Source organism: Sorghum bicolor, chromosome 1 (genome assembly GCF_000003195.3).
Source record: "Sorghum bicolor cultivar BTx623 chromosome 1, Sorghum_bicolor_NCBIv3, whole genome shotgun sequence".
Taxonomy (NCBI): domain Eukaryota; kingdom Viridiplantae; phylum Streptophyta; class Magnoliopsida; order Poales; family Poaceae; genus Sorghum; species Sorghum bicolor.
In genome coordinates, this window is record NC_012870.2 from 14891594 (window position 1) to 14905209 (window position 13616).

At 44.7% G+C, this 13616-nt stretch overlaps 2 protein-coding genes across 2 annotated transcripts; one reads left to right on the forward strand and one right to left on the reverse strand.

The window, feature by feature from the left end:
• Nucleotides 733–1939, reverse strand: LOC8062994 (chlorophyll a-b binding protein 5, chloroplastic). Its single transcript, XM_002466818.2, has 2 exons — nt 1704–1939; nt 733–1609 (listed from the first exon to the last, which is right to left on the reverse strand). Exons 1-2 carry the CDS (start codon nt 1838–1840, stop codon nt 958–960), a joined length of 789 nt encoding a protein of 262 aa, XP_002466863.1. The 5' UTR covers nt 1841–1939; the 3' UTR covers nt 733–957.
• LOC110429689 lies at nt 6355–7414 on the forward strand. Its single transcript, XM_021446073.1, has 2 exons — nt 6355–6813; nt 6896–7414. Exons 1-2 carry the CDS (start codon nt 6355–6357, stop codon nt 7412–7414), a joined length of 978 nt encoding a protein of 325 aa, XP_021301748.1.

Genomic DNA, 13616 nt, shown 5'->3' on the forward strand with positions numbered 1-13616 from the left:
GGATTCATATGTCTGTATCACAAATAGACAATTCACACCCAACATTTTGAGTTTCACTAGATTTTGTTGTTACGTTTGGGTCCTCAGTGTTTTGTTTTTGGTTTAGACTCAAGCAGGGCGGATCTAAAGGGGGGCTGGGGGGCTCTAGCCCCCCCCCCCCCCGGCCCGCCAACAATAGTTAGTGCATCAATGGAAATATGGGGAGGGTGAGGAAGAAGAAGGGGTGGAGGAAAGAAGAAAAATGGAGAGAAGAAGAGATCAACCCCTTTAATCTTATTTTGCATCCGCCACTGGACTCAAGAATATAATATTCATAATCATGTACTATGATGAATGCATGCTTAAAATATAATCACTTAAAAAAGTGATTGTCCATTATAGTTAAGGACTTTAAGGTATATGGCGCATGTGTCACCTCTGCCATGACAATGAGCTTGTTCACTTAGCTAAAAAGTCATAGTTGAAAGTATTATTCGCTGATTTGTTATGAGAGAAAAATACTATTGAATGAGTAGTAGATTCAGCAAAGATAAGCTCGAAGACAGCAGAGGATTTACACCATTTATGGTCATTCCACGTAACACATGCCATCGTCATGCGCTATTGCGCTGGGATATTTTTCGCAACAACATTCCTCGTCCAAGCACTGCATACACACGCATCAAACTAGGCAACCCATCGTGGATTCATGTTACTACTCCAGAAAGAATCAATGGTCGATCGATAGAGCGATGGAGTAATTAACGATGATTGATCGAAAATTGAATATGGTACAGGCCATCGATATAGATTGATTCATCCACACTGATGTTACATGCGATCTGTGCTTAGTTTACATCGATCTCGTGCAACTACTACACGCCTACGATTGAAAACAACAAGTAGAGTACAAGAGACCTCGCTCGACATGCACGCATGGATGCTCTGCTCAGCTTCAGCTCGCTCGCTCGATCAGCTTTAGTTGCCGGGGACGAAGTTGGTGGCGTAAGCCCAGGCGTTGTTGGCGACGGGGTCAGCGACATGGTCGAAGAGGTTCTCGATGGGTCCCTTGCCGGTGACGATGGCCTGGACGAAGAACCCAAACATGGAGAACATGGCGAGGCGGCCGTTCTTGAGCTCCTTCACCTTGAGCTCCGCGGCGGTGTCGGGGTCATCGGCGAGCCCGAGCGGGTCGAACGCGCCGCCGGGGTAGACCTTGTCGAGCCCTTCCCCGAGCGGGCCGCCGCCGACGCGGTAGCCCTCGACGAAGCCCATGAGCACGACCTGGCACGCCCAGATGGCCAGGATGCTCTGCGCGTGCACCAGGTTCGGGTTGCCCAGGTAGTCCAGCCCGCCCTCCGAGAAGATCTGCGCGCCGGCCTTGAACCACACCGCCTCGCCGAACTTGACGCCGTTCTTGGCCAGGATCTCCGGGAACACGCACCCCAGCGCGCCCAGCATCGCCCACCGCGAGTGGATCACCTCCAGCTCGCGGTTCCGCGCGAACGTCTCCGGGTCCGCCGACAGCCCCGCCGTGTCCCACCCGTAGTCGCCGGGGAACTCGCCGGTCAGGTACGACGGCGTCTGCTCCGAGAACGGGCCAAGGTACTTGGGGCGGTCAGGGCCGTACCTGCAGCAGCCAGAGCTAGTGTCAGTTCTCAGCGACAGCAAGCGAGCTGTAAACATGGATGGATGGATGAATGTGCGGAGCAGAGAGCACGTACCAGATGCTCTGGGGAGCGCTCTTGACGGTGCGGCGCATGGTGATGCGGCCGCCGGCATCGGCGGCGGCGGCGGCGGGGCGGGAGACCAGGGCCTGCCCGAGGAAGCTGGTGGTCTGGTGAAGCGCCGACGCGGCCATCGTCGTTCTGTGTGTGAGCACGGCGCGGCACAGTGGTCAGTGAGAAATGTTCGGTGGCGGTGGTGGTGGTGGGAATGGCCGGTGTGGGGAGGAGATCTTTATACGACGACGGGTCGACGGCTCAACGGTGCGCGGCGCGACTGGTGGATGCGCGGCGCGCCACGTCCGCGCCGAGGCCATTGGCTGCCGCCGCGCCTCTCTGGATATCGCGCGCCGGGGCGACCAATGGGCGGCTGCCAGGTGGAGGCAAAGATCGCCCCGCCCAAATCCAACGCTATCTGGAGTCTGGACCAAACAGCTCAGCAATCACGGTCGTCGCCGTTGTATCTCTTGTTACTCCTAAACTAGATTCCTGTCAAAATGCAGTGACGATGAGCAGCGCCGGCCCTGAGGTTTTGGTACATGCATGTAGTTGTTGTAAATATATATAAATATACTTCCTTCGTGTAGAATTTAGAAGTCGTTTAGGATAGTGACTTGGTCTCCAAAACACAACTTTAACCTCTTATTTTTATAAAAGTATTTAGAAAAAATGATATATGTATACTTTTATGAAAGTAATTTTCAACACAAATCTATTCATATAATTTTTACATTTGCAAACTCAACAATTTAAAAGTTATCGATGATTTATATTCCTAATGTTTGACACGAACCTTGTCCAAAACGACTTCTAAATCCTATAGAATGAGTATATATATATTCATAAATACTCAACTGTGCATGCAAAAGCAGTATTCATATGCAACAATTCATAAAATGTACATTCCTTGTAACATTCCTCGATGCAAATTCATTGATGATGGTATCATTATCGATCTCATCCAAAAATCATTTCTCAATGCATAATGTTGCCAAACCATTTAGGCCCCGTTTGGTTACCTATGGTAAACTTAACTCCTATTATGTTGAATACTTAGACACATGCATGAAGTATTAATTATTAAACATATACTATTTTTAAAACTAAAAACATAGCTAGAGAAAAAGCAGCTTCCTGTTTGTGCAGTTAGAGCATCTCCATAAGTTTTTTCTTGTTTGTGCAGCTAGAGCATCTCCAGAAGTTTGGTATAATTTACTTGCTAAACTAACAGATCTAGCAAGTTGTTAATAAAATAAATGGCAACTTTAAATTTTGTTCTTCTCCAACAGTAACCTATAATAGATTTCTAAAATTTAAAAATTTATAGTAAGGTCCACATATATTTGTTATTTTTTGTTTAATCATATCTTTTACTAGAGGGATAGAGAGTTCTCTCTACTGGTGCAAACTATGAGTTGAGAAGGATATTTGACAAGTTTTTATTTTTAACTACCTCTTTTACTAAACTATTGGAAAAGACTTTTTTTTTACTAAAAAATCAAGATAGAAAGTTGTTTTACCACATTCATGGAGATGCTCTTAGCCATGGCAAAAGAATGTGGAGGGAAGGCCACGAGTGGAGGACATGGCGAAGTTTCGCCGGTGTACATATGCAGGCTATAGCCACCTGTGCGCTCTCGATTGCCGTAGATGCAGGGCACAGACACATATGTGCTCTTGACCGGAGGGGAAGCCACCGGCGGAGCACAAGGACATGCCCAGGCCGCGGCTTCTTCATCACCGCCGGTAGAGGAGGAGGCCACGACGCCGCCGTGGGGGTCGTCGACCACGATTCGTTCGATTTGCAGTCGGTGTTCCAGCGATACACATCGCGGGCTGTCACGTGTAGCCCGCATGCAAACTCACTGGCGGCTGCTGCGGACGCGGGACGCCGGGATGGGCTGATCGCCGCCCCGCCGTTTGCCACAGATTCGCTCCTCATCGCCGCCGGCCTTTGCCCTGTCATTGAGCCCGTAGCCATGCATGTGCGCTCGTGGCCGCGCTCGGAACAACGTCCACGCCGCTCGGTACGGTACTGCGTTCGCTGCGCCGCCGCCGAGACGAGCCTGCGAAGCTTCGAGCGAGAGCGAGCGATATAGGGCGTGTTTGGTTGCCCGCATATGGGCGAACCAGGCTCCCTGGATGCAGCGTTTCGGTGTTTGGTTCCCTTCTCTTCTCTCTAGCCTGGCTTTTCCCGTGCAAAGGACCCCCGGAGCTAGGCTCCGAAGCTACGCTCGAATCGGCCGTTTTTCTTCAGCCTGGCTCGCTCCGTGCTCTCGCGTGCTCGCGCGGTCGGCGATTCCGTGCGCGGGGAGATGGCGCGAAGTTTCTAGGGTTACCTCCCTCTTTCCCGCCATTCACTGCCTATATATCTCTCCTTTCCCGCTTCCTCCCTGTCTTCTCGTCGCTCCGCGTCTGCGCCGCCGGTTCCTAGGGTTCGTGGTCTTCTCCCTCTCCCCCTTTGTTCTTGGTTTGATTCGTTTCATGCTATTGATTTTTTTTTCTCACTGGATTTGTTGCAGGGCAAGTGGATCTGACGATTTTCGTAGCCGGTGAGTTCTCCCTCATTTTCTCCTCTTTTTGTTACCGATTTGTAAACCCTAACTTGTGTAAATGTTTGTTGTGGATCTGTGCGTGCAGATCCGACGTCCCCTGAACTGCTGCTGTGCTTTGCTGGGTCTTGTGCGTTGACGTGGGTAATTTGTTCATCTCCTCCCCCTACCCCCCTCTAATCTGCACCGTGTGATATAGAGTTTTGCCTTCTTTGATTTGGATGCATGTCGTACTTTTAATATTAAGAGCAATTATATGAAGATCCTTTTTTTGCTAAGCTATTGCTCAAGTCGATGATTACATTGTTATGTTTGAGCATATGTTGAAGTCTATGATGATTGTTCATTATGTCTGAGCATTTGTCCAAGTCTATGATGATTTTCAGTTAGTCTGAGCTTATGTCCTAGTCTAAGCATTTATTCCATGTTTTATCTTCTAGATGGATTTGCAAGAGAAGAGGCGCATGCTTTTTGCTCGTGCTGCAGCTCTTGTTGCTGCTATGTATGCCCTACTTTTTGCTAGGATTAGAATGATTCAGTCCTCAAGGCCTCAGATCAGTTATGGTCCTTTGAGTAAGTGGGATGAGGAAAGGCAAAAGAACCTAGACTTAATTTACAACTACAATGATGTTGAGTGTGTGAACATGCTTCGCATGAGAAGGGCACCCTTCTTTAGCTTGTGTAACTTGCTTAGGGAGAGAAAATTGCTAGCAGACAGCATTAATTGTTGTGTAGAAGAGCAAGTTGCTATGTTTCTTCATATTGTGGGGCACAACCAACATTTTAGAGTGATTAGGCAAAACTGGAGAAGGTCTATAGAGACTGTCCATCGCCATTTCAAAGAGGTGTTGTATGCAATTGGAGAACTTAGGCAAGATATGATTAGACCTCCATCCAATGAGACACCCCTTAAGGTTAGCAACAGCCTAAGGTGGTATCCATATTTGAAGGTAAATAATTTGTCATTTAGAATTTAGGTTGTTGCTACATGGGTTCATGTCAATTCACTATACACTTTTGCATGCCATGTAGGACTGTGTTGGGGCAATAGATGGTACACATATCTATGCTAAAGTGCCAGCCAAGATCCAAGCTGCATTTAGGGGTAGGAAGAACCACCCAACACAAAATGTCCTTGCTGCAGTCGACTTTGACTTGAAATTCACCTATGTTTTGGCTGGCTGGGAGGGATCAGCACATGATGCAACCATTCTAGCTGATGCACTAGAGAGACATGATGGGTTAAGGGTTGCACCAGGTAACTAAGGCCCTTATTAAAATTTTTAAAACATATAGTTACATACACATGAACCTAATGCCTGCCCATTCTTCTTTTAGGCAAGTTCTACTTAGTTGATGCTGGGTATGCATGTCGCCCAGGGTTTCTGCCTCCTTATCGAGGGACTAGGTATCATCTCAAAGAATTTGGTCCTAGGAACAACCCAACAAACTATAAGGAATTATTTAATTTGAGACACTCTAGCCTGAGAGTTACCGTTGAACGTGCCTGTGCTTTGAAGAATCGTTTTCGCATGATTGACAACAAACCCTTCCATCCCTATAAGACACAAGTGAAGTTAGTACTTGCATGTTGTATATTACATAATTGGATCCTTGCTCATGGGGTTGATGAAGTAGTTCCTGCTGAGTTCTCCTGGGTGCCAAATAATAACCCCCCTTTACCCCATGTCCATATGGATGACAATGCTGCTTGGGCTCTTAAAAGGGATGAATGGGCAACCCACATGTGGGCTAATAAGGGTTCCTCTCGCATCTAGACCTGTATTGTAAGTTTTGCTCATTTATATTTTAAGGACATAAGCTGTGATGACTATTTATTTCTTGAGATAATGCACTTGATCTGAGACTATGGACAAATGCTGTGATGACTCTTTATTTCTTGAGATACTGCACTGCATCTGAGGCTTTGTACATATGCAATGATGATTACTTCATTTTTTGTTATTACTTCTTATGAACTGAGGCAAGTAGGCATGTGCTATGATGATTTCTGTTATTACTTCTTATGAACTGAGGCAAGTAGGCATGTGCCATGATGATTTCTGTTTCTAAGTGCCATCTGGCTCTGCAAATAGGCCATGGCTGAGGGGGGCATGCCTGCTGACCACCTTGTGTTTCCTGGAGTTGAGGATGTTGCTGGGGATATTGGTCATGGGGAGATTGGGGCTGGGGATGTTGGTCATGGGGAGATTGGTGCTGGTTTCACAACTGCATCACAGGTTCTAGCTCAGCAGAGGACAAATCTGAGGTGGACTGACCCTATGTCTGGGTTTGTGCTGCGCCACATGTGCCAGCTCATAACCACTGGAGTTAGGACTGATAAGGGTTTCAAGGAAGTTCACCTTAATCAGGTAGCCAAAGCGCTGCATGAGTTCAGTGGGCAAGAGGTCACTGGTACCCAGGTGTACAACCACCTAAGAAAGTGGAGGCAGAGGTGGGTGAGAGTGACCAAACTGAGAGAGCTAAGTGGTGCTTTGTGGGATGAGGATGCATGCATGATTGTGCTAGAGGAGGAGCACTACAATGGCCATACCCAAGTAAGCAATCTTAGCACAGAGTGTCCACTTCTGACTTCAAACTTATTTCAATGCTAAGTGCCACTTCTCATTGTTTGTGTAGGCACATCCCAAAGATGCTGAGCTCCTGAACAAACCCATCCAACACTACAAGCAGATGATGATCATCTTTGGAAATGGTCAGGCAACTGGTAAGTATGCCATGGGATCAAATGAACCACTGGGTACTCCATCTGACTTTGCTGAGAGCTCCCTCAAGCCTGACCCAACAGAGCTTCTTAGTGGGAAAACTGACACAGTTGATGCTACAAAAACTGAGGTGGTTGTTGGGAACAAGAGGAAGAGATCTGTGCTTGCTGATGAGGATGTGGTGTTGTTCACTGGAATGGCAGATGCTGTGAGAGATGTTGCAGATGCTATTAAGTCTACTAAGGTGGAGGATTCTCATCCAGAGTTGTATGCAGCTGTGATGTATGTGCCAGGCTTCACTGACGAAGCCCTGATGTGTGCTTATGGTCACCTGTTGGACAACAAGGCCCTGGGCACAGCTTTTGTCAAGATGGTTGACTCCCACCGTGTCTTGTGGCTGAGGACTTTCTTGGCCAAGCACTACTATGTGTGAGGTGCTTTGAAGCTGGTGGTTGATCCTTTTGTGCAGTGCATGCCCCTCTTTAGGTGACTGCTTGATGGTGTGCAGTGGTGGTTTCTTTTGTGCATAGCTTACTGCAGTTGGTGGTTGTGTAGTGGGCTGACCTACTCTTTTGTGCAGTTGATCTGATCCTGCATTCTTCCTACTAACACTAACTTATAGTTAGTGTCTTGCATATTCTAGTGTAACCCTGCCCTTCCATCCTAGATCAACCAAGTTGTTGGATGTACTTGATGAGAACCAAGATGGTTCTGAACATGATCTGAGCATGTGCCTATGCATCAGATTTTAAACTATTATTATGCTCATGCATTAATCTGAGCAGGATGCATGCATGTTTTATTATTTGGTCTGAGCACATGCCTAATCTTGCCAGTGATGTTTTCTTGTTTGTTTGCCAATGATGAGTATGACTAAGTTATATTATGTCATGCCTGTCATCAAAGTATGTGATAGTGAGTTGGCCTACACAATGTTGTTTCTGACTTTGTTGTGTGGCCAGCTCACTTCACATACTTCCATGGCATGTATGAGTTTCATTACATACTCTGAGGTTTTGTTGTGGCCTATGATGACAAAAAAAAGTATGAGGTGGCTATACTGTTTTTCTTGTGTCATTCATCACATCTGAAGGAACCATAAACTTTACTTAGCAACAATTGGGTTCATGACTCAAGGTGATGGCTAGAAGTTTATGGTACTCCAGATGCCATGGGTGCCACAATTCTTTGGATTTTCTATTAGAGCTACCTATGATTACTACCTTATCTGTGCACATGACAATCTGAGGTGGCTTTACATGTTTAGTTGCTGTTGTATTGTATGGCTACCTTTCATTCATGGGTATCATCAGGACATGAGATACATCCATCCCCAATGCAACAGGTTTGGACTTACCACCTGATGGCTGAGGATGGAGTGTCTCATGGCCCCATGGTACACATGAAACAGTTATTTGGGATCATGAAAGTGGCCACCAGGGATGATTGTCTTAAACAAAATTTGTGCAGAAAAAATTAATATCTGAGGCCCCTATTATTTGACACTGATGTTAATTTTATGATAATATTTATAACTCACCAGATTCTGCCTATTTTTCTTGCTACTCTTTTCTTGAACAGCTATGGCTTGGTATGTGGTTCACGTTGGCAAGAAACCGGGTGTGTATTCTACCTGGGAAGAAGCACATGAGCAGGTGAATGGCTTCAAGGGTAACTGCTATAAGAAATACAACAGCAGGAACCAAGCTGTGCAAGCCTTCTATGGACATTCCCTTGACAATCCTCCTCTTCTACAACCTGTCAATCCACCTCATGTCTACAATGATGGAAACGATGGGAGCCTCGCCTTGTGGCTTGCAGTTTTTAAAATTGTAATACTGCTAGTTGTAGTTTTGCTAATAGGCTTTCTAATTTGGAAGCTGCTGTAACAGCTTCTGTGTGTGGGTAGTGGTAACCTTACCAAAGGTGCAAACTGGTGACAACACCACCTTGTATGCAAGCAACCAAACACCACCTTGTATGTCCAGGATTTGAATTCCATGCGGGCGCAGGTAACCAAACAGCGGCTAATGCTGGCCACGCTGAGCTGATGCAGGTAACCAAACAAGTGCCTGTTGCATGTGTTCATCCTGGCCAATCCTAGCCTGGCTGGCTAGTGCTACCCAGGATCAGCTGAGAAGTGAACCAAACACGCCCATAGTTGACTAGTTGTCGTATTCAGCCCAAAACACCTGTAGTAATTTTAGCAGGCTGATTGGTCATATCCAACCAGCAAGTTTTGTTGTGGGCTAGAAAGAATATTACGGGCTGTAGTTTACAAGTGTTTTCGAGTGATTATACACAGGGCTTCCAAACAGGGCCGAATCTTCATCGCAGACACATATACATATATAAGAAAACAAGCAATCTAAAAGGAATCCTCAATCATCAAATTTATACTAATTAGACAGCAATGAAACATAACACTTGTTATTACTTATTGTGACTGTTAGAAATTTATAGACATTTTACTCTTTGACTTAATCCAGAAAATTATAATTAACAAAATGGTGGCATATATGTGCACGTGTGCAAATCTACCGCTACACGGACTAGTGATAAACATTGCTGCATACATAATGAAAATAATACATAATCGTTTAAGATTATACCTAGAGGAGAGACCAGTGCCGAAAGCACCGACAGCTCCATTCACACTAGTCGACATAGTGCGTTGCTTGAAGTAGCGGACCACAGTCGATGCAGGAAGATGTTCGCAATGCAGTCCCACGAATGTCCACCAGAATCGGAAGTAGTCGATCCGAGGAAGAAGATGATCCCGCGAACGTCCACCAGGAAGTAGTCGATTCGAGAAAGAAGATCCCGCGGACGTCCACCAGGAAGAAGACAATTCCGCAAACGTCCATTAGGAAGTAGACGATCCTACGAATCCGAGCAGGAAGTAGTCGATCTCGCAAATCTGAGGAAGTGAGCAGTCGCAGAAGACGCTTCCAAAAACCTGATTGCCCGTATACCCGAGCAGGTGTCTCGATGCGAGGCACCGGGTTTCGGAGGCCTGCTCTCCCGATCTCTGTGCGCACAGAGGTTCGGGACGGAGATGGAAGAGAACAACTCGACAAGGACAGGGAGAATGATTCTGGTCGCGCAGGGAGACACTACCGACGCTGAGGCTGAGTGGAAGCTTCCATGTTGTGGCCTTGGAATGATTCCATGGTTGTGGTTCTGCTTCCATAGCTTCCATGTTGTGAGTTCTGTTTCCATGGTTGACTTCGTTAAGATAATATGCTTGCAAGACTTCCATGGAACAACGCCACCTCTAGGTAGAAACACATATCCACTTGTGGCCTCTAAAACATCAGCATCAGAAATTCAATTGGCATCACAATAACCCTCTAACACCTTAGGGTATCTGGTATAGTGAATATCATACCTCATAGTACCTTTCAAATAGTGCATCACTCTCTCAAGAGCTTGCTAGTGAATATCTCCTGAATTTGACATAAATTGGCTTAGTTTGCTAACTACAAATGAGATATCGGGTCTCATAGCACTTGCTAGGTACATCAGTGAACCTATAATATAGGAGAATTTTAGTTGATCCCTTGCTATTCTTCGATTTTTCCTCAATAACACACTAGGGTCATAAGGCATAAGAGCATATTGACAGTCACTATAACCAAAGCGACTTAAAATATTTTCCACATAGTAGGATTGTACAAGTGTAACCCCACCATTGTCTTATTTTAAAAGCTTAATATTCAGAATATCAGTTTCTCCCAAATCTTTCATTTCAAAGTTATTAGACAAGAACTCTTTAACTTCCTTGATCACATCAAGGCTGGTCCCAATGATCAGTATGTCATCCACGTTCAAACATGGGATCACACCTTCTCCCCCACCAAACCGATAGTATACACATTTATCAGCTTTGTTAACAACAGAGCCGACAGAAGTTAAAGTTTTGTCAAACTTCGCATGCCATTGTTTTGGAGCTTGTTTTAGGCTGTATAGGGATTTTAATAGTTTACACACCTTGCCTTCTTGACCGCTTGTTACAAACCCATCAGGTTGATCCATATAGATCTCTTCCTCTAGCTCTCCATTTAGGAAAGTTGTTTTAACATCTATCTGATGAATGAGAAGACCATGAGAGGCAGCCAAGGAAAGTAACACTCTAGTCAAACAAGCAACATGTGAATAAGTATCAAAGAAATCTTCCCCTTCTCTTTGGGTGTAACCCTTAGCCACAAGCCTAGCCTTGTACCTCTCAATCGTACCATCAGGGCTAAGCTTTTTCTTAAACACCCATTTGGAGCCTATAGGTTTACGCCCATATGGGCGTTCAACAATTTCCCAAGTCCCATTAGACATTATTGAATCCATCTCATTCCTTATTGCTTCCTTCCATAGGTCAGCATTAGGAGAGAAAAATACCTCTTTAATGGTAGTTGGGGTATCATCCACGAGGTACACAATATAGTCATCTTCAAAAGACTTTATTTTTCTTGTCTCTTGCTCTTTCAAGTGACAATATTATCATCCTCCTCGGGATAGTGAACATGAGGTTCTCAGTTTGTTCTATCAGAATAAATTGCTCAGGAAAATTTATATATTCATGATTAGAAATATTAGGTGTACTTTTCATAGAGAATTCGTTTTCAAAGAATGTTACATCTCTAGATTCCATTATAGTACCAACATGCATGTCATGTACCCTAGAATTTATAATTAAAAACCTATACCCTACGCTGTGAGCAGCATAACCTAAGAAAGTACAGTCAACAGTCTTAGGTCCAAGTTTGCGCTTCTTGTTTATTGTCACATTTATTTTAGCCAAAAAACCCTAAATCTGCAAATACGAGATATTTAGTCTCTTCTTTTCCCATTCCTCAAATGGTGCAATTTGAGATACGTGGCCGTTAGAAACACGAAATACGGGGTGTAGGATTCTTCTTGTTAAAGATTAGGAGAGAATGAGTAACTTGTGGCAGCTGCTTTGTTGTACAGTGATAATAGGGCATACGAGGTGTAGAGATGGGCCAGAAATTATAGCCCATATAATTGCAGATGTGCCTTTCAATGTACAATGGGCTCATGATTGACTGAAATGGCACCACTATTCTTTTTTTATTATTTTACTAATGAATAATATGTAACGTTTAAGCACATTTAATCAACACAGCACAATAACTGCAATACTCCATGCCTCGTACCGGGGTCATCGACCCATATGCTTTGGGTTCATGTACCAAATATTTGGTTCTCGTACAGCAGGAGTATACCCTATTCGTACCACATTTTTGTCGATTGTCGACTCGCGTCCCTGTTAGAATATTAGGCAATTTTCATATCATTTTAATTCCATAAATTAACAATATGATGATGATATATATGATATTATTGATAAATATAAGCATTGCATGAATCATAATTACGACATGTAAACATGATCCATAAAGCATATCAAACATCAAAACATGGCATGGTATATAACTCTCTATAACGGCACCAAACATAATATAACTATCAAAACAGATAAACAGATGTACTGAAATAGAAAAGCAAATACTAGCGAAACAACAGAACTGTAGAACATAGACATATACGCAAAACTTAAACATAGCAGGAACAGACAACAGATATCTTGTGAAACAACAAAACAGACCTACTGAAACAGATATGACACAACTACTGAACTTACACGACAGAGCTACTGAAACAAATAGAGACAGAGCGACGTAAAATTGAGGGAAGATGAACAGATCATACCCTGAGACTCCCGCAATGGGATTTCCAGAACTTTATCCTTTCTCGATCACCATGGAGCAGAGACGAAGGCGAAGACGACGAACCAATCACCGAGAAGGAGAAGACAGCGACCAGCAACACCAAGAGACCTCCGGGAAGAAGATGAACAACAACAATGCAGTTGGGCAGTCGCGTAGACGCTCCCCAAAAACCTAATTGCCGATCCCCAGTGTAAGGTCTCGAACGGCAAGGGCTCTGGAGGCACCTGCCCTCTCACTCCTCCGTGCGCGCGGAGTTACAAGATGAGAATTCCTACTTTGCAACGAAACAGTGATCTGAGTGTTCTCTCTTGTTGTACCAAAGAGATGAGAGTCTCCTATTTATCCTTGTGGCTGGAGAGGAGAGGAGAAGGGACTCCCTGTTGGCGGCTGAGGAGACGAGCATCTGAAGGGTTTTTACATGGAGTTGAAACTCCCTTAGTTAACTATCGAAACACCCACAGATAATAAGTTGAAACTCCCACGTAATTGAGTTGAAACTCCCGTACCGTCAGCCTGCCACTCCAACTCTTGGACTTCCAATTTGGTACAATATATATTGTCCATAATTACACACCATAGAATTTATTGATTTATTAAATCTAAATGGGTCTAGCCCATAATAAATCCAACAATCCCCACCAAACTCTAGGGTTTGTAATGATGAAGCATCAGAATCACAGTTCTTTGATATACTAGTGTTTTGATGGAGACTGTTAAGTTGAACATCCATCTAGAACAAGAGTTTCACCCACTCACAACTGAACAATGGACTAAGCCTTGAATTGATAGTTTTGTGCGAGATGAGATCCACTCAAGTCCTTAGCTGATACTAGGCTGCACAAGGCATCCCCGTTGTTTGAAGCATATAAGTCACACTTCAGTGCC